This window comes from Ochotona curzoniae, unplaced genomic scaffold (genome assembly GCF_017591425.1).
Source record: "Ochotona curzoniae isolate NIBS_2020 unplaced genomic scaffold, NIBS_Ocur_1.0 contig_3622, whole genome shotgun sequence".
NCBI lineage: Eukaryota > Metazoa > Chordata > Mammalia > Lagomorpha > Ochotonidae > Ochotona > Ochotona curzoniae.
The window spans coordinates 20724274-20744928 of record NW_024465926.1 but is presented as its reverse complement, the minus strand read 5'-3'; the positions used below and the strand labels follow the sequence as shown (position 1 = coordinate 20744928).

Sequence of the window (20655 nt, the reverse complement as noted above, 5' to 3'; positions counted from 1 at the left end):
TTTTCATTTCCCACCTCTTGTATATGTAAGTTGTATATTCACAGTTGTGTGTGTGGAAAAACTATCTTTTTGCTTTCTTCCTGTGAACAGTAATTTAATTGAAAAGTATTGAAAATAATTGGCTGTGAATCTGTCATCAATAAAGGAAACAGGATTTTTGTGCCTCTGATCCCACCAGGTTGCAGGTTTTATCAGCCAGTGCTCAGGCTCTGAAGAGTTCGTTGCTAAGATCCAGATTTTGAGTGACTGCTTAACATTCCCCTTGTCAGTTCCTTCTGTGTCCCAAGTTCAGGGAACAGCTTGATCCTTAAATTTTTGCCACCAATCTCTAGTCAGTGTCTTGCTTCTAAGTCCTTTCTTCTTCCTATAACCAAACTAGATTTTCTAAGCTAAATGAAGAGCTGATCCTGTTTTTGGCTTTCTGAGTTTCTTTTTTTCTTTGTTTTTGTCTTATTTATTTTTTCATGATAATGATAAATGTACCTTGTGATGCTGTGTGGTATGAGAGTAGTCATCCCAATCCCTTTAGGACAGAGACTATTGTTCATCCTTATCCCAGTCCCCACCTGGTGCCTGGAGCAAGGAGCTTAGTATTTTCAGACAAGATAACTGGTATGTCTTGTTCTTAACCTTTTTTAAAAAAGATTTATTCAGTTTTATTGTAAAGACAGATATACAGAGAGGAAGAGAGACAAAGAGGAAGATCTTTTATCCACTGACTCACTCCTCAAGTAGCCGCAATGGCTGGAGCTGAGCCAATCAGAAGCCAGGAGCCAGGAGCTTCTTCCAAGTCTCCCACACAAGTCCCAAGGTTTTTGGTCGTCCTTGACTGCTTTCCCAGGCCACAAGCAGGGAGCGGGATGGGAAGCAGGGCTGCTGGGATTAGAACTGGCACCCACATGGGATCCCGGGCGTGCAAGAGGAGGACCTTAACCACTATGCTGTTGCGCCACAAACTAATGATTGTGAAAATGTAACTTTCTGATATAAACTTGCCTTTTGGAAAACAGTGTTGCTATTATAACATAAAAACTTTGTGACTACTTACATGATTTCTATAAATTCTTGGGTAAGCCCCAAGTGGGAAAGCCACATAGTTTTGCCAATTTTAGTGAAATGCTGTAGCCTTTTGTTATTGAGATCAAGTAGGTGGTAACCAATGAACACTGTCACATTTGTACCAGAACTTTTTTTTAACAGACATCTGTAAGTAGATATGTTACTGAAACATTAAGATGCCCATTTGGTGTAAGAAAGGAGGTGGATTTTTTTTTAATCACAAAAGAAACTTTAGAAAAATAATAAATCACATATTCTTCTGTATTTTTCTGCAGATAGTACTACAAATGTTTTTTTTAATGCCGTCTCTCCTGTGATTTACAAGGATATATGTTAACCATCAACTTTATAATATACAATAAGAAATCATGACTTATTAATTTTATTATCCAAAGATAACTTTTTGTGTTAGAAGCCTATAAAAGTTACTAAAGAAGATTCTTTGTATTCCTAATATCTATAAAATCAAACTAGAAAAGTTTGAGTGATTGAGCAGTCAAGAATCTCCTATTCATTTGCCCTTTCTTTTTCTTCTAGAACTGCCCTCGGATGACCAGGATTCCCCATAGCTGATAATGGTGGGGCTGAACTCTGCAGCTTTCTCTGGCATTCGATTATTAAAAACAGATAGGATGCAAGTTCCTCAACTTCAGATTATGAAAACAGTGCTTGGAAAACTGAAAACTATCTAAATGATTGTCTTTGGTTGGGCCGTGTTCTTAGCAAGCAGAAGCCTTGGCCAGGGTCTGCTGTTGACTCTCGAGGAACACATAGCCCACCTGCTAGGGACTAGGGGTACCGCCACTACCATGGGCAATTCCTGTATTTGCCGGGATGACAGTGGAGCTGAAGACAGTGTTGACACCCAGCAGCAGCAGGCTGAGAACAGTGCAGTACCCACAGCTGACACACGGAGCCAACCCCGGGACCCTGTTCGGCCTCCAAGAAGGGGCCGAGGACCACATGAGCCAAGGAGAAAGAAACAAAATGTTGATGGGCTAGTGCTGGACACGTTGGCAGTAATACGGACTCTTGTAGATAAGTAAGTATCTGATCCAGTCATCTACACCATTAAGGGTTCTACCAGGAACTGTGACTTTTGAAGTCCTTCATTTCATTGAGGACTAAACAAGCCTTGTGCTCACAGGGCTTATGAGGATTTGTTCTTCTCTGATGACACAATAAATGATAAATTTTGATATGTTGTACTTGCTGTCATCTACTATCTGGAAATGTCAAATCATTTCTGTAACAGAAAGTACTAATGAAAGCTGTCATCTTGGGGTGGATGTTTGACCTACTGGTTAAGCTGTCAGGATACCAGCATCCCATTTCAGAGCCTTGGATTCGGAGTCTTTGTGTCTGAGTCCCAGCTCTATCTAATTCCTGATCCCGATTTTCTGCCAGTGCAGAAAAGGGCAAGTGTGGGGTGGCTAGGAAAGGTAGCAGATAATGGTTTAAGTGGTCAGGTCCCTGGACCCAAATACAAGACCTGAACTGAATTCCTGGCTTTGGCCTCATCCAGACCCACATGCTGTGAGCATTTTGAGATGTAAACTATTGGATGGGAACTACTCTGTCCCCGCCTTTCAAAACAAGCAAGCAAACAAACAAATAATAATAAAAAAAAACCCTAAGCTGTCCATGAGAAAAAATAGTAAGTATGGAGTAGTGTTGCTAACTAGCTACAAAAAAAAAGGATTTCACGAAGACTCACTGTTGTGCTTGCCAATCTGACCCACTGACTGGAGATTCACGAGGTTTTTGGCCAAGCGCATGGCTGCATGCAACTTCTGTTTGTAAAGAAAGACTAGGAGATTTTCCATCTTTCTCCTCTTTTTACATCCTTTATTTGACCCTCTCTGATCCGTCTGGGAAGTTTGTAAGCTAAAACAACAGGGCACACCTGTACCTGTTTTGTCATCTTTTCTTGTTTTGTCTAACTTTTAAGTAGAAAATCCCAGATTGAATAACAGTGAAATTAAGGACATTGTTCAAGTTGAAAAACAAATTCTTACTTATGGTTTTGCATGTAATTCAATAATGAAGAGTACATATTTTAGTCCCATGATGGGCTTAGGTTCAAATTCTGGCCCAGCCCTTTACTGGCCACATGACATTGGTCATTGGTTAAGTTCTTCCAGAAGCCCCAGATTCCTCATCTCAAAATAGGGAGCGGTACTTTTTTTTTCTTTTTTTAAGATTTATTTATTTTTATTACAAAGTCAGATATACAAAGAGGAGGAGAGATAGAGAGGAAGATCTTCTGTCCGATGATTTACTCCCCAAATGAGCGCAACAGCTGGTGCTGAGCCAATCCAGAGCCAGAAGCCAGAAGCCAGGAGCCAGGAACTTCCTCCAAGTCTCCCACACAGGCGCAGGATCCCAAAGCATTGAGCCGTCCCCGACTGCTTTCCCAGGCCACAAGCAGGGAGCTGGATGGGAAGCAGGGTCACCAGGATTAGAACTGGTGACCATATGGGATCCTGGCGCGTTCAAGGCGAGTACTTCAGCAACACCGCCAGGCCTGGGAGCAGTACTTTTCTTATAAAGCTTCTCAGGAGATGATGAGCTAAATCATCTAATTGCATCACACACTATTAGTATGTAAATACTTGATAGTCAAATGTATAAAATTTTAATTTTTGAGGCATTTAGCCTCACAATTTAAATGCCTGTGTCCCACATCGGAGCGCTTAGTTGTGAATCTTGACCTCCAGCTTCCTGCTGGTATGGTCCCTTGCAGGCAGCAATGGTGGCTGAACTAACAGAAATGCTTTTGCCCATATGGAAAACTGGGTGATGTTCCTAGCTTCTGACTTTGGACTTGGACTAGCCCTGGCCAATGTTTGGGGAATGAACTGGCAGATGGGAGTTCTCTCTACCTTTCAAATAAGTAAAAAAATTTTTACAGATTTATTTATTTTTATTGCAAAGTCTGATATACAGAGAGGAGGAGATACAGAGAAGAAGATCTCCCGTCCGATGATTCACTCCCCATGTGAGCGCAACGGCCTGGTGCTATGCTGATCTGGAGCCAGGAGCCAGGAATTTCCTCCAGGTCTCCCACACAGGAGCAGGATTCCAAAGCATTGGGTCGTCCTCAACTGCTTTTGCAGGCAGGGAACTGGATGGGAAGTGGAGCTGCTGGGATTAGAACTGGCACCCATATAGGATCCTGTTATGTTCAAGGCAAGGACTTTAGCCACTAGGCCATGCCACCAGGCCCCAAATAAGTAGATTTAAAACATAATTTTAAAGATAGCTTTTTTAGCTCCTCAGAAATTTTAGCATACAACAGGACATCCCTGTTTTACAAAATATGTCCTTAAATTTACAAACTATTGGCATATATTTGCTCGCCTTCAAGAATTACACTTTTTGAAAAACATTTTCACTGTACTATAAAACTGTAATGAAAAGTTACCCTTCCCAAATAAGAAAGTAAATCACAATTTTCATTTACGCCTTGGGGAAAATAGATGAAGAGTAAAGTTTGACATATTTTAAGAGACAGTGATCAGTGGAATACATGGGAGCAAGGTGGGAGCCTTACTTCCAAGTTTTAACGAAATATTGAAAATGAGAAGTGATCCTGTTGATAAAACTCATAAACTCACATGAGGAAAATGGTGCACATTTAAATAGCAGGATCATTTTTACCTTACCTGTTTTTATTGGATTGTAAATATCACCTTTCTGAGAACAAAAAAAAAAAAATAATAAGGCAGATGTGGAGACTGCATTATTGGATGTGTTTGAGAAGATAATGGGACAGCACAATCCAGACAGTTGGTAAACATGGTCATATAGCTTGTCCTTTAGAAGATATCGAAGGAGAATTTTATTACCAATGTAGTTTATAGGGCTGTTAGAACCAAACATGAAAGATAAGACAATTTGGCTTGGTAAGAATTTATCTAAATGAAATTCCTGGTGTTGCTGTCTGGTCTCCCTTGATGCCGTTCTGAAATAAATTGCCCAATTGTGCCATGCCTCATTATCCAGTTTTGTTTTCTCTTGATCTAAGCCAAGTTTTTCTGTTTTTATTTTTTGTCATTCTCATTATATAATTTTAATCCTATATGCTTCTAATGACCACATTCTTCAGTTCTGGAAATTTTTCTAGCCATTATCTCCTTGAATATTGTTCTCACTGGGTTCTGAGTGAATTCCTCAACATTTTCTTTTAAGAATTCATTAAGAATTCATTAAGAATTTTCTTTCTGGCACATCTGGAGTTATACAATCTGTTGAGGTTTTTCTTTCAGTAAATATATTTCATTTCTAGGATTTCTAATTTTGTTTCTAACAGTTCTTCCTTAATGTTAACATATGTTTAAATCATTCTGAAGATCTATTATATGCATATTTTTGGTAGTGACTTTATCCTTAGATTGTTACTGGTTTAGGTTTTTTTTTTTTTTTTTTTACTTTGAAAGGCATATTTACAGAGAAAAGGAAGAATCTTCCATCTGCTGGTTCACTCCCCAAATCTGAAGCCATGAGCTAGGAGTTTCTTCTTGGTCTTCCCTACAGGTGCAGGAGACCAAGGCCTTGGGCCATCATCTTCCATTGCTTTCCCAAGCCACAAGTGGAGAGCTGAGACATGAAACAGTGCCCATATGGAATCCTGGCACTTGCAGGGCAAGGATTGCCAGTTGAGCCATCATAACATCCCTTAGTTATTTTCATATCTTGGGAATTTAATATTCTGACTCTTTTTGATACTTTTTCCCTCACATTTACCTGAGTTCTCTCTCTCCCCTTCTCTCTGCCACTTGCGCTGTTTTCTGTCCCAGAGACCCTCAGTTTGTGACTGAAGCTAAAATGAGAATTGGTGACTCTGAGTTCCCATTCCACTCTGAGAAGCTCAGGTTCCGTTGCATAACTTTGTTCACCTCTTTTGCATCAGTGACATCTTACAGCTTTCTGTCCTGCAGTTCAGGTTATCATTCATAGCATTTTTCAGCTTCTTTCCATAATAGGGGAACCCTGCCTCCAGCTTCATTTGTTATTCTGCCCTACCCTTTCCACAGTGGGTTTGTCCTTCATTAGTCTGCAGGCCTAGGGGGATCTCAGTTCCTCACCATACGTAGCCCAGTAAAGTCCTATGGCTTTAGCATCAACCCCTCACTGGCAATTTCTGCTCTGTCTCTGATCAACAAAGGAGTTTATCTTGTTCTTTGAGAAGAGGGATATGTGTGTATAAAACTGAGGTACTCCTGTTCCTCACAGATTCTTCATTGCATTTTATTTCTTTTCTCCCTTTATCCCCTTTTCCTCCCTCTAAGATAATAATAATAAATTACAAATTTAGTCAGTTTAAGAAAATTCAACCAAACTGTCTAACATTTATTTATGTAGGGGAAAATATTTATATGGACAATTTTGTGTGTGGTTTTAAGAATGTATCTAACTGGCCTGTGTTCAAGTGCTGGCTGTGCTCCTATTTCCAACTTCCCTCCCCGGGAGGCGGCAGTGATGACGGTGATGACTCAAGCAGTCGGGTACTCGCCACCCACGTCGGGGAACTGGACTGAATTTCTGGCTTCTGGCTTCAGCCAGTCCCAGCCTCAACTGCTGCAGACATTTGAGGAGTAAAACAGAAGATGGAAGTTAAAGCGCTCTCTCTCTCTCTCTCTCTCTCCCTTTCAAATAAATAAATCTCAAAAATTTAATCCTCTGTTTTTAACCTCTGTCAACATTATGTGTAAGACATGTATTGCTATATGTAAATCTACAATTACTATTTCATTGTCCCTTTGTGTGCTTGATGTTGTTATCTTTCATTCATTGATGGTCACTTAGTGCAACCTAATTTTTGTTCCTACAGAGAGCTTTGCAGTGAAGAGCAACCACAGGCATGTATTTGTTGACCTACGTGAAAGTTTCTGTAGCATCATTGTGTAAATGCATGCTTCATTTTCTTTGCTGCTAGATAGCTACCAGAAAAATTTATGTCAGACAATTATATTGTTTTCAAATTTTCTTTTAGATAATAATTTCCCTTTGTTATGAAAAGGTGCCAGATGTCAGTCAGCATTCTCCATACCACAAGGTTATTCTGAAGGTTAAATGACTTAAAACAATAATTTTAATGATTTCTTTTCACAGGAAAACCGATCCACATTATGTAAATCTGTGAATACTGAGTCCTTTAACAATTAGAGCTATCGTTGGTCATGGAAAAAATTTTATAATTGTAATTTTCCTAAATACCTCCTTAGGATTTCTGGGATCAGATTTTGAAAACCCACTGAACCAGGGCATAAAATGTCATGTTTGAATAGTACCTGGAATGTTAGATTCTTCCTTGATTAAATTTGGTCTATTTTTCTTCTGTCATTTTATGAATTTTAAATGTGCAATAATAGTTCCCAGAAGAAACCTTTAAAATAAAGATGTCTAAGTAGGTTTTTGTTTCTCTAATTTTGTGTTGGAATTGTCTTCTATCATGGCATTTCTTGGAGCTAAGTGTGAGAAGATGGTGAGCAAAGCTGAGAGAGTGGGTTTTGGTCTCTAGTGTTAGTGTTCTGAGCTTTACTGCAGGCCACTTATTGGTCCTTACATGTGCCTTTCTGCCCACTTTGTGCGTGAGCCATTAAAGGCAGTGACTGAACATTTATACATCCTCTATGTTTATTTGTCCTTACAGGTTCTAACTCTGGTTGTTTTCTTCCATCTATTCTCTTGCATACATTCATAGTCATTTCTTCTTTCTCTTACACTTCCAGTTTGGGTTTTTTGCTTACTTATTTCTTTGTTTTTGTTTTTGTTTCTGATTTTAAGGATTGTTCATTATTTCCTAGAGTTTAATGTCTTGAATATTTGTTTTTCAGTGATCAGGAACCTCCCTATTCAATGATTACATTACATGAAATGGCAGAAACAGGTATTTTTTAAAGTTTTGTTTTTAATACTTCTGCATTAGTGTTTTCTACTGCTATAACAAGATATCTGAGGCTGGGTATTTTAAAAATAAAAAGAGATTTCTTTAGCTCACTCTTTTGATGGCTCAGAGTCCAAGATCTGGCAGCTCCCTCTGTCTGGCTCCTGGTAAAGTCCCTCTAGCTGTGTGATAGCATGATACAGAGAAGCAGAATGGGGAAATGGTGATATGCAGAACGAAGGATATGGTTAAACAGGAAGTGAGTAGAGATTCAGGGTTCAGGCTTGCTCTTTTTTTTAGCAGTCCAGACTCGTGAGCTACTTTCAGTGGTGGCATTCCTGATGACCTCAACACTTTCGCATTTCATGGGCCCTACCAGCTTAATACCACCACATTGGGTTCCAAACTTTAAGGCCTTGAACCTTTGGGAAACACATACAAACAATAGTAACTTTTCTTACAATAGTAAAGGAAAGTGTCCATCTTTTCTTGTTTGTTTTGAGATAAAATTTCTATAACTATTTAGCATGCACAAGAAAGAAAAAAGCCCTTTGTATATGAAAGTTACCTTGTACAAGTTATCCAGTCCACTACACAGTAGTAGGCACTATGTATTGTGCCATGATTACATAGCTACACCTCTCAGTGGTAGATAATCTCATCTAAAGTTAAGGGAAAAGGTTAGGTTTCTTCCTCCCTCCCTCCCTTCTTTCCTTCCTTTCTTGCTTTCAATATAGGCACATCTGGAACCATAACTGTTTTAAAAATGAAAAAAGGTATTTTTTTTCTCCCTCAATTTTCTAAGTATCCCATTTTCTCAAGTTAATTCCTGTGTCATATGTAGTAAGATATACTTAACACTATTTTAATCATGCCAAATACTAAACATAACAAAACATGTTCATGCCAAATAGTACCTTTTAAAGGCTATGGGATGAAGATCGAAGTGTTTTGATTTTAATGTGAAGTATCTTAGACTGACTTTATAAGTTATGTGTTTTCACATTTTTAAAATAGTTACTATTATATAATCTTCTTGACTTCCTTTTAGATGAAGGATGGTTGGATGTAGTCCAGTCTTTAATTAGAGTTATTCCATTGGAAGATCCACTGGGACCAGCTGTTATAACATTGCTACTGGATGAATGTCCACTACCCACTAAAGTAAGGGAACACTCCTCTTTTAAGAAACTGTCATTTGTGCTTAAGCCCAAGATGAGTGACCACAAACAACGCTTGGTATCATACATTTCCTCTTAATACGTTTAGGTTCTGGGTCTTTTTTTCCAAAATTGTTTTCATTATATAAATTTGCCTTTTTGTTATTAATGATGTGCTATATTCTCTATTAATAACTAATAGCTTAGTTTTAAATTTTTTAAATGTTGAAAACATTTCTATTCAAATTTTGTCTGATTTTATCTTTGTTCAGAAACTGGAAGGGAATGTTCAGATGCTGAGCTGATTTTCTTTGAGCAACTTCCTCATAGCGAAATGTTTCTAGTAAGAGAAAAAAAAAAGCTGATTTCTCTAAAGTACTTTGAGTCTTATTCAACTTCATTAAGGATTAGTGCAACCTTGATTATCCCTCTTATAAACAAACGTACTAAACTTGTATTGCTTTATTCAGTATGGCCTATAAATTGCTTTTTGTCGTTTTTCTTGCTGAATTCGGACCCCTTTCATTTGTCTTTTTCAACCTTAGACATTTAGGTTCAGTATGGGAAAACTGACCAGGAAATGGAAAATCTTCAGCCTTGTCACTGATGAATTGACCTTTGCCTGGGCTTGTAAGGGGTTTCTGTTTAATTTGCCTTGGAAACTTCAGTGGCATTTATTCTTGCCTGCAAGAATGTGTCTTACATAACTTCACTACCACTGGGCCTAATGTTACCAATCTTGTTGGTTTTTGGATTGGTTTAGTCTGTAACATTCTAAATAGTATATAGCATAAGTTTGATACAAGTGGTATTTTTTAAATGAAATGGAATGTAACAGTTCCTATGAAAAAAAACTTCTGTGCATCAAATAATATTTTCCCTCAGTATTGATATTATTGGACTAGATAATGCAATTTTTGTATGGTCATTCTATTTATTTAATACCTGGTCATAGCTTTTATCTTAAAAAGTCATTTTGAGGAAATAGTGTGAGCAGTGTATATATCAAATCTACTTTTGCACTTCTGGTTTTAGGATGCACTCCAGAAATTAACCGAAATTCTCAATTTGAATGGTGATGTGGCTTGCCAGGACTCGGGCCATCCTGCCAAACACAGAAACACTTCTGCGGTCCTAGGATGCTTGGCTGAGAAACTAGCAGGTAACTGAGAGGCTCTACAGAGGGAAGATCTTTCCAATGTTTAACATACAGGGGACGTTTCAGTGTAGGTCTTTTGTTAAACCTACTGTCCCAAAAATAAATATTAAAAATTAAAAAAAAAATGGATTGATGAAAATTACTCAGAGGTCATAGAGGTAAATAAAATCCATTTAGTTTTGTGGATTTTCAGAGGGAAATTTAAAAGAAACACAGTTGGGCCCAGCACGGTGGCCTAGCGGCTAAAGTCCTCATGTTGAACACACCAGGATCCCATATAGGCGCCGGTTCTAATCCCGGCAGCTCCACTTCCCATCCAGCTCCCTGCTTGTGGCCAGGGAAAGCAGTCGAGGACGGCCCAAAGCCTTGGGATCCTGCACCTGTGTGGAAGACGTGGAGGAAGTTCCTGGATCCTGGCTTTGGATCGGCACAGCACCAGCCATTGTACTCACTTGGGAAGTGAATCATCAGACAGAAGATCTTCCTCTCTGTCTCTCCTCCTATCTGTAGATCTGACTTTGCGATAAAAATAACTATTTTTTTTTTAAAAAGAAATACAGTTATACCTATTTGCTCTTTAATTAAAAAGAATGAGAAAAGCTTAAACAATATAACAAAGATGATGTATGTATATTATCATATGTTAGCATATATATAAATTATCATATATATTTGTGTATATATCCATATAAACACATATATAAAAATTTTATAAAATTTATCTGGATAGGACCCAGCATGGTAGCCTAGTGGCTAAAGTCCTCACCTTGCATGCACCAGGATCTGATATGGGCACCAGGTCCTGTCCTGGCTGCTCTACTTTCCATCCAGCTCCCTGCTTGTGGCCTGGGAAAGCAGTCAAGGACAGCCCAAGGCTGTCCTTGTGGGGACCTTGTGCCCTCATGGGAGACCTAGAAGAAACTCTTGGCTCCTGGATTCAGATCGCCTCAGCTCTGACCGTTGCAGCCACTAGAAAGTGAATCACTGGACAGAAGAGCTTTCTGTCTGAGAATCTGACTTTCGAATAAAAATAAAATTTGTTTTAATTCAGCGGGATAATAAAAAAAAATGTGCCACATAGAAGAGGAAAGCGAACTTTATTCTGGAGCAATTCCTGAGAAACTATTATTTAAGGGTTTTGTTTGGTTTTTTTTTAGTATTACCCATTTAAGGGCAGTTAAGGCAAAGTGCAGATGAGTAGTTCAGCTTGTTCATTTCATGGATAGTAAAAGATCAGTGGATTCAAAATCAGGCCATGTGAGTCCTGGGGCCGACCTTGCCATGTGCCCCTCACTGTTTTGGAAATGGTTCCTTCACTCCGTAGGCTCAGCTGCTCAGCTGAAATGAAGTACCATGCCTTCCTTTAGGAGGCTTGAGTAAGGTGCTGTGCATGAGAGTGCTCTGTAAAAAGTAAGCAGCTCGACCAAACAATTTGATTTTCATTGTTTACGGATTCAAAATAATATGGCATAAAAAATGAAATTCTGACATTTGTAGTAAAATGGATGGAAATGGAGGTCATAAATTGAAATAAGCTAGACACAAAAAGATACATAAGATTAAGTTCTCACTCATGTGGAAATTTTTTTCTAAGTTTTATTTTTATCTGAAAGGCAACTTTTATGGAGAGAGAAGGTTAGACAGAGAAGTCTTCCACCTGCTGGTTCACTTCTCAAATGACTACAACAGCCAGAGCGGATTTGATCCAAAGCCAGGAGCTTCCTCTGGGTCTCCCATATGGGTGCAAGACCCAAGGACTTGGGCCATTCTCCACTGCTTTCTCAGGCCATAAGCATGAAGCTGGTTTGGAAATGGTTTGGAAGTGGAGTACTCATGCCATGAACCAGCTCCTTTTTGGTGGCTGGCACTGCAGGCGAAAGATAAGTCTTATTTGCCATTGTGCTGCCCCCAAAATATATTTTTAAAATATTTTATTTATTTTTATTGGAAAGGCAAATATACAGAGAGGAGGAGAGACAGAGAGGAAGATCTTCCGTCCAATGGTTCACTCCCAAGTGGCCACAATGGCTGGAGCTGAGCCAATCCAAAGCCAGGAACCAGGCACTTCTTCTAGGTTTCCCACATGGGTGCAGGATCCCAAGGCTTTGGGCCATCCTCGACTGCTTTCCTAGGCCACAAGCAGGGAGCTGGATGGGAAGCAGGGCCACCAGGATTAGAACTGGTGGGATCCCGGCACGTGCAAGGCAAGGACTTCAGCCACTGTGCTATTGCGCTGGGCCCTTCAAGTGGACATTTTTTAAACTATGGAAGCGATGGCAGAAGAGGGAACAAAGGGAGGTTGAATAATGGGAAGCAAAATACAGGTAGAAGCAGTAGGTACTAGTGTTACACAGCACAGGGAGCTGACTACAATTCACAATTGTGTATTATGTGTTGTACATAGAGCAGGAAGAGAGAAGCCAAACGGTGCTAACACTAAAAAAAGACAAGGAAATAGACTAGTTACTTGATTTGGTCAGCTTATACTGAATATGAGCGTTGCAGCTCATAAACTGTCTAAATATTACATGTTAATCAAATGTTTACAAGGTACGAAGCATATGTACTTTTATTAATATCTGATGTGTATTGTATTTGTCTAGGTCCTGCAAGTATAGGTTTACTTAGCCCAGGAATACTGGAATATTTGCTACAGTGTCTGGTAAGTTAGACATCAAAATCAGTTATTCTTAATCATTTGGAATTGTGCTTTTCTTTTCTTTTCTTTTTTTTTTTTACTGTGCAAATTGCTAGAATAGTCACTGGTACAGAAAATGGAATCTGTTGTAAATTCTATTTGCAGGTGTTTCCTGAGTATTTATTCCTTGTGTGTTAAGGGAGAGTGGGTGAGATACGAATTTATTGCAAGCAAAAACAGCTGAGTTGGTCTGATTTCAAAGTTAGTCCTAAGATAGCTACTATGATTGACTATTTTATGTGTCCTTAGAGTCTATGAAACAGTAATAGGGACCTCTACAAGTGGGAAGAAAATTACTTGACATTCTAACATCAGTTCAGTATTTATTTAAGTTTGTACTCCTCCCCATCCTCCCCCATGCCTGCTGCTCTTAAAATTGTCATTGGAGCATCTGATGTATTGTCGGTGACGCTGACATTGTGCTTACACATATTTCCCAGTGTGAGTCTGCAGTCTTAACTAGTCTGTATTTTTAAGTTTTTTTACAAGCCCAGTGAATGCTGTCTTTTCCAAAATTCCAATCTACAAGAAGAGATTGTCAGTATTCACATGTTATAAGCTTCAAACTCCTCAGCTCCTCTGACTGGGCACTCTGGGGATGCAGAAGTAGTAGGCCTTTGCCTTCAAGAGGCTGACTTGCTAGTTAAAGAAGCAAAACCATGTTCAGACAGAACAGTTAGGATGGGGTAAGATCAAGAGCAAAATAACCTGCTGTAAGAGTGAGGAGGTGGGGCCCAGCATGGTAGCCTAGTGGTTAAAATTCTCACCTTGCATGCACCAGTATCCCATATGTGTGATGGTATGTGTCCTGGCTGCTCCACTTCCCATCCAGCTCTCTGCTTGTGGCCTGGGAAAGCAGTCAAGGACGACCCAAAGCCTTGGGACCCTGCACCCATGTGGGAGACTTGGAAGAAACTCCTGGCTCCTGGTTTTGGATCACTCAGCTCTGGCTGTTGCAGCCATTTGGGGAGTGGATGAAAGATCTTTCTCCTTTCTCTCCTTCTCTCTGTAAATCTGATCTGCCTTTCCAATACAAATAAATAAATCTTAAAAAAAAAAAAGGTGAGGAGGTGAGGGAAGTAGCAATATGGGAGGTGAGAGCTGGAGTTTATCATAAGAGACAGACTTTTTGTGGGAGGCCAGAGCTCAGCTGGGTAGTGCCCCAAAGTTAGGATGTAGTGTGCCCAGAAAAGAGGAAAGCAGGTGTCTTAAGGAAGCATCCAAGGCAGGAGCCCACAGCCAGACTGCTTAGAGAAGTCAGTGCTCTGAGGTAGAGAACAGATTTTGGGTAATTGGACTGAGAGGGCTCAGGCCTCCAAATCCCCCAAGTGGAATAGAGAATGGATACAGCAGGAGTGCTAAAAAGGCTTTGTAGGGCCGATGCAGTGGCCTAACACGCTAACCCTTTACCTGTGGCACCAGCATCTTATATGGGTGCTGATTCGTGTCCTGTCTGCTCCATTTCCTGATCCAACTCTGTACTTATGGCCTGAGAAAATAGCAGAGGATGATCCAAAGCCTTGGGCCTCTGTACCCACATAGAAGACCCGGAAGAAGTTCATGGCTTCACACAGGTTCAGCTCCAGCCACTGCAGCCATTTGGGGCATGAACCAGCCAGTGGAAGACCTCTCTCTGTCTCTTCTTCTCTCTCAGTAAATCTACCTTTCACATAAAAATAAATAAGTTTTTTAAAAAGGAAAAGAAAGGAGAGGCTTTGCAGTAGGGAAGGGTAGTGGCTAAGTAAGACTTGCAGAATTTGGGCACCAGGGCCTTGAGTGGGAATTATCTGCCAGGCTGGAGATTTCGCTGGAGACTCCTATCTTGATAGCTGTGGAAAGATGTGATATTAAACAAATTAACCCTTTAAAACACAAGCTCACAGGCCCAGCGCGATGGCACAGTGGTTAAGGTCCTCACCTTGCATGCCCGGGATCCCATATGGGCGCCGGTTCTAATCCCGGCAGCCCCGCTTCCCACCCAGCTCCCTGCCTGTGGCCTGGGAAAGTAGTTGAGGTCGGCCCAAAGCTTTGGGACCCTGCACCCGTGTGGGAGACCCGGAAGAAGTTCCTGGATCCTGGCTTTGGATCGGCATAGCATCGGCCGTTGCGCTCACTTGGGGAGTGAGTCATTGGACGGAAGATCTTCCTCTCTGTCTCTCCTCCTCTCTGTATATCTGCCTTTCCAATAAAAATAAAATAAATCTTAAAAACAAAAACAAAAAAAACCCACAAGCTCATGGAACATGAGCTTAAATGTAACTTGCCTGCCATCAGCATTTGTAGAATTCCATTCATAGAACAGATTAAAAAGCTAAACTATTGGTTGTTAATTTCATTATTTATTATTTTAGAATTTGATAGTGATGAATAGTTCTTTCTAGGGTTCTGAACAAAAGGTCACTTTTAGCTATACTTTGGGTTTCTGTTTGGCCTGCTTAAATGAATGTATGACTCAATGTTATTTAACAGGTCCTTATGTAGACAGTAGTAAGAAAAATAATGCATTGAATAAGATAAATCTGTAAATTAACTCAGTGACTTCAAGTAAAATATGTAGGATTTAAAAGTTGTGTGTTAGTTCTTCATTACTGAAAACAACCAATGGATAATTCACGACTTGAATGGATGAAACATTTCTGATACAAAAAAATACCTAGCACTTAGTGGGCAAGAATGTGAAGTTGATACCTTTGGGTTGGTGCTGTGGCATAGCCTGTTAAGCTACTGTCTGTGGCACTAGCATCCTATATAGGAACCAGTTATAAAGTCCCATCCCAGCTGCTCCACTTCCTATCAGCACCCTGCGAAAGGCCTGGGAAAGCAGTAGAGGGTGACTCAAGTGCTTAGACTCCTGCACTTACATGGGAGACCAGGCAGAAGCTCCTGGCTTCCAACCAGCCCAGCTCCCAGCTCTGGAAATTACAGCAGTGAATCAGTGATTGAAAAATGTCTCTCTTTCTGTCTCTCCCTCTCTATAGCTCTTTTAGATAACTAAATCTTAAAAAAGAAAAGAAATTGGTAACTTGTTATTTCTCAGGGGAATGATTTTCTTTAATGTTTTATTGTCTTTCAGAAGTTACAGTCCCACCCCACAGTCATGCTTTTTGCACTTATCGCACTGGAAAAGTTTGCACAGACAAGTAGGTATATAGTGAGCACTTCTTGTACTAGTGATCTTCTGTATTGAGTATTGAGCATCTTGGTCTGCTGTGTTCCTGCATGAACCCCACAAAATTGGCATATGTTATGTTTGTTTCTGGGTGGACCCTTCAAGTTCAGTAAAGTGTAGCAGAGACCGGATTCTCCAACCTGTGAATCAAAACTTAGTGACCATAATTACTCACTGTTTACAGCTGAAAATTTATTAACAAGACTGTTAGTTTCTAGAAAAGAGTCAAAACTGCATCTCCCCTGGAAACTTTAATGGAGGCCCATTCCAGTCTCCATATTCTCCAGTTGCCTCTCCTTACTCCTTTCTGCCACTAATTTGCTCAACAAGCCATCCCTTATGCTTTCACTAGTAACTCAAGAGTTTGTCTTTCCAAACAGGTGAAAATAAATTGACTATCTCTGAATCCAGTATTAGTGATCGGCTTGTCACGCTGGAGTCGTGGGCTGATGATCCTGATTATCTGAAACGTCAAGTTGGTTTCTGTGCCCAGTGGAGTTTAGACAATCTCTGTAAGTGAGAGCTATCCTTTGTTAAAATTTAAGATTCTGGACAGTAAGTATTCTAGCAGAAAAGTACCTACAAGATCTTACTAACAATTGAATGAACTGCTTCTGATTTTATCATTCTTTGTGTTCAAGAAACAAAAAGATAAATGGCACCATATTTCTTGCTGCCAAGGCCCTTAACTATATGATACTTTCTAGTCAAATAGTCCCAATAGAAACTGTTTCCTCAAACAATATTTGTCCTACAAACAAGTCCAGATGAATCACACTTCTGGGCATCTTTCTTTATTTGGAATTCCATCTTTGCTGTTTTCCCTGTTCCAACTTTGTTCTTCAAAGCCAAGTTTATATCTGACTTACACCACAAAGATTGCTCCTGGATTTCCTTTTGCTTCCCCAGGCGCTGCTTGAATAAAAGCTGTATTACTTCTGGATCCTCCCTCTCCTATAGTAAGCACCAGGCTTACAGGTGGACATCCTCATGCCTACCCCGACATTGTAGGGAGGAGCTTAGCCTGCGTAGTTAAAAAGTAATTCACAAGGTACAATTTGGATGTTGTTTCGCGTAAAGTAGTAGAGAATGGAAGCTTCAGTCTGCAGGGCTACTCTCCACAGTATTTGCTTGATCAGTCCTCAGGGTAACGTAGCAGTAAAGGCTAAAGTTCTAAGTTCCCTGCCCCCCCCCATCCCACTAGCTATTAACGCTTCCATTTCTGGACTATGATGACATGTGGAGATGGCTATAGCTTTTATGTTTTTTCCCCCAGCAGCCTGCCTTAGAAACATGCCACTTTTTCTCTTGCAGTTTTAAAAGAAGGTAGGCAGCTGACCTATGAAAAAGTGGACTTGAGTAGCATCAGTGCCATGCTGAATAGCAATGATGTCAGCGAGTACCTAAAGATCTCACCTCATGGCTTGGAGGTAAAGCTTGCAAATATGGAATTACAGGGGTGGGGTGTAAAATTATTTTACTTTCATGTGCATGCACTGCTTCTGAACAAAAGCAGTGTCTTTCAGGATAGAAGCAAATTTCTTTCATAGAGAATAGAGCTTGGTAGGAAAGAGTGGTTTAAAACATTATTATCTCCTCTTTATCTCACATGCTACTTACCTGTTGTAAGCACGCTAGTATTTACTGGTTAGTTTTAACATGTCTATTTTTAATCTCTGCCTATTTATTCAGCTAGATACAAAACAGGACCCTTTCTTATTTTAATCCCTGCATAGCTAAGTGTGTTAAATCTGGTGCTTCCTCGTCTCCCTGGCTATTAGAAATGTTTCACACATTGTGGTGAAGATTGGTAAAAGAGCTACTTATGCATAGGAAGTTACTACAAGGTGGGACATGTCAGGGATGAGGAATTGTTTCAAGCCTGACTGCAACTGGTTCTGTGAGCTTCTGTTTTGTCAAATCCCTTTTGTCATTCTCTTCTGTAGATTAAGATACTTCTGGCTAGGCAATGTTTATGCATTTGTAAAATGCTCTAATATGATAATAGAACTCTAAGAATGAAGTTAATAGCTTTCCTGCTGTTGTCTTAGAGGTCTTCTAAGCTTAGCACCAACGCAATTAGCACTCCCTAGGAATAAAATAATGAAACAGTTCTAGAGTGTACTCCATTGGGCTTTATGTTTCTTGTCGCTGAGGATGGACTACAGAAGAGACAACTGTCCACCACAAGTTCTAATAATGAAAGATACTTTCAGCCCCCCGGGAGCTTTTCCCCTCAGTGGTCAGTAGGCACGGATGGTAAATTGTCATTCTGGTTTTGCCAGGCTCGCTGTGATGCTTCTTCTTTTGAAAGTGTACGTTGCACCTTTTGTGTGGATGCTGGGGTATGGTACTATGAAGTAACGGTGGTCACTTCTGGCGTCATGCAGATTGGCTGGGCCACACGAGACAGCAAATTTCTCAATCATGTGAGTATCTTAGAGAGCTGTGCAGATGGCGGCAGCAACAGTGCCTTCCTCATTTCTTACTGGTGGGAGGGTAGAAGATGCTTTTTTTCAAATTTTTCAAATAGATTTATTCAAGAGTCTTTTCTTAAACTGAATCAAACAGTACCACATCCCTAACAATGATTTATTAAATTGATTCAGAATTAGAAAAATACAAATGAAACTGCCCTTTGGGCTTTTTTTTCCTCCTGAGTTTTAAATTCACATTAATTTTTCCCACCTCACCTCAAATGACTGGAGAAAATTTCAGACTTTGCTCAGGATAACTCATGTTGAAGCATTCTGCTTTACAGAAATCTATTCTGATTGTCAAACAGAAAAGGAGTGACTTCGGAAACCTGTCACAGGTCCCCAAACTGTTTAGACTTTTGGGAACTAGACAGGTTAAAAGACATTAGAATCAAGTGTTAGGAAGTACAGCAGCCCCAGCTTTAGGATATTGATCTGCCTGAGATGCAGGCAACATCATGCCATGAGCCACTCATAACCATCCCTCCATTTGGAGTTACTTAACTTGCTGCACTGAGCATCTGTTAGGAAGGCAAACTCGACTTAACCTAAGCTGTCTTCCCCGTCACTTTCAGGGCAGGAAGCAGAACGCTGTAATCACGACATTCCCCCATAACAGGAAGGCATGGGGAATGCAAGACAGCAGGAGAGAGCAGAGTATCCATCACACAGGAAAGGTGTTCAGAAAATGCCAAACTATGGCTAAATGTTTTTCGTTCATTTATAGTAATATTTCCATCACTAAAATATACAAGGTTCACTTCAGAGTTCATAGAAAATGGAGTTGCAAGCTTGTTTTAGTGCCTTCCCCCAAAATTAAATCTATTCATAGTGTTTTTTTAATAATTAAAAAAATGAATTTTTTGAAGTACTCTCATACATGACCACAGAATAGACAGCTCAAAATGCCAGGTAATTACCATATTCTCTTGTTTATCTGTCCCAGCCAGTGGAAACCAAAGTTAATCAAGGAGCGCATGTTTTTTAAGAAGGTGTAGCTGTTTGGGATGGAAACACATCTCGGCTAGACCAAGACACGTGCTGCTTTGATCTGTAGAAGCAGATCTGTGGTTAAACACCTGGAATTCTCTGGTGTCTCACTCTGTCATAAAATTTATCCAGACACAGAGGACATTGCACAACAATGGCTAGACCACTCTTGCAAACTTCTAGGAACTTCTTTCAAATGTCCTTATCAGAGACTGCCTAGAAGATCAGAAAGTGGAACCAGAAAAGAATTGCCTGTTTTGTTGTCTGCTTCAACTCTCAAATCTTAGTGGTTTCTAAGTTTTTTCTTAATCCGTTTTCAAAAGGAATGGCAGACTAATGAATTTCTTCTCTTCCTAAATTCAGTTAGATGCAAATCCATTTAACTCTTGACTAATCTGAATAGTGCATGGTAACAGCTGATAAAGAAGTGTCTCTTTGGGGCATACCCATCCTTCCAGGTTTAGTTATATTGTAGTTTAAGAGTTTGGTATATTTTCAGAAAATTTTTCTCAGCCTATTTCCTCACTGCATTGTTTTCCCTATAAAATAATGCATGCCATCAGCGCCTGAGGTCATACTTGGATTTGGCCGGAATTCTTAATCCCCATCTTCACTAAAACATTTTATCATTGATTAACAGTTTTAGTAGAAAAAAGGACTGGGAATAAATTGTCTGATTTGTGTGCTTCTCCTGTTTCTTCTATGTTTAAGCACTGAATTTCTTTAAAACCCACTGCCCTTTTAACAGTTCTGTGAAATAGCTGAAAAACAGTAAATAGTAAAAGAAGAAATTGCCAGGGATTTCTGTATGATGCTCAAATTGAACTGATCTCCAAATAGCTTTCAGCAGGTTGTTCACTATCACCTTTCCCTTGAAATTGCTAAGCATTTAGGTATTTTAAAGTCTTCTAGTACAAGGATTCTTGCCTGGCTATAATTGGAAAAGTAGGGTATGTCCCAACTTTGGAGTTAGAAGAATTTAGGTCCAAACCCTGTCATGTTTTATTATTGTGTTCTTGGACTCACTCACCAAACTCTCCAAACCTTTGAT

The 20655-nt window shown here is 39.8% G+C and overlaps 1 protein-coding gene across 3 annotated transcripts in view; it reads left to right on the top strand.

Annotated features, from left to right (window-relative positions):
- Positions 1-20655, top strand: part of RSPRY1 (ring finger and SPRY domain containing 1) — a 46214-nt gene that overhangs the window by 15563 nt on the left and 9996 nt on the right. For all 3 annotated transcript variants that reach the window (XM_040982651.1, XM_040982652.1, XM_040982653.1), the window contains exons 2-10: positions 1597-2101; positions 7902-7954; positions 9003-9115; positions 10147-10273; positions 12874-12932; positions 16042-16108; positions 16518-16649; positions 17452-17567; positions 18423-18566. In XM_040982651.1, coding sequence (XP_040838585.1) covers positions 1752-2101; positions 7902-7954; positions 9003-9115; positions 10147-10273; positions 12874-12932; positions 16042-16108; positions 16518-16649; positions 17452-17567; positions 18423-18566 — 1161 coding nt within the window. In that variant the 5' untranslated portion in view covers positions 1597-1751. The remainder of the gene's footprint in view (positions 1-1596; positions 2102-7901; positions 7955-9002; positions 9116-10146; positions 10274-12873; positions 12933-16041; positions 16109-16517; positions 16650-17451; positions 17568-18422; positions 18567-20655) is intronic.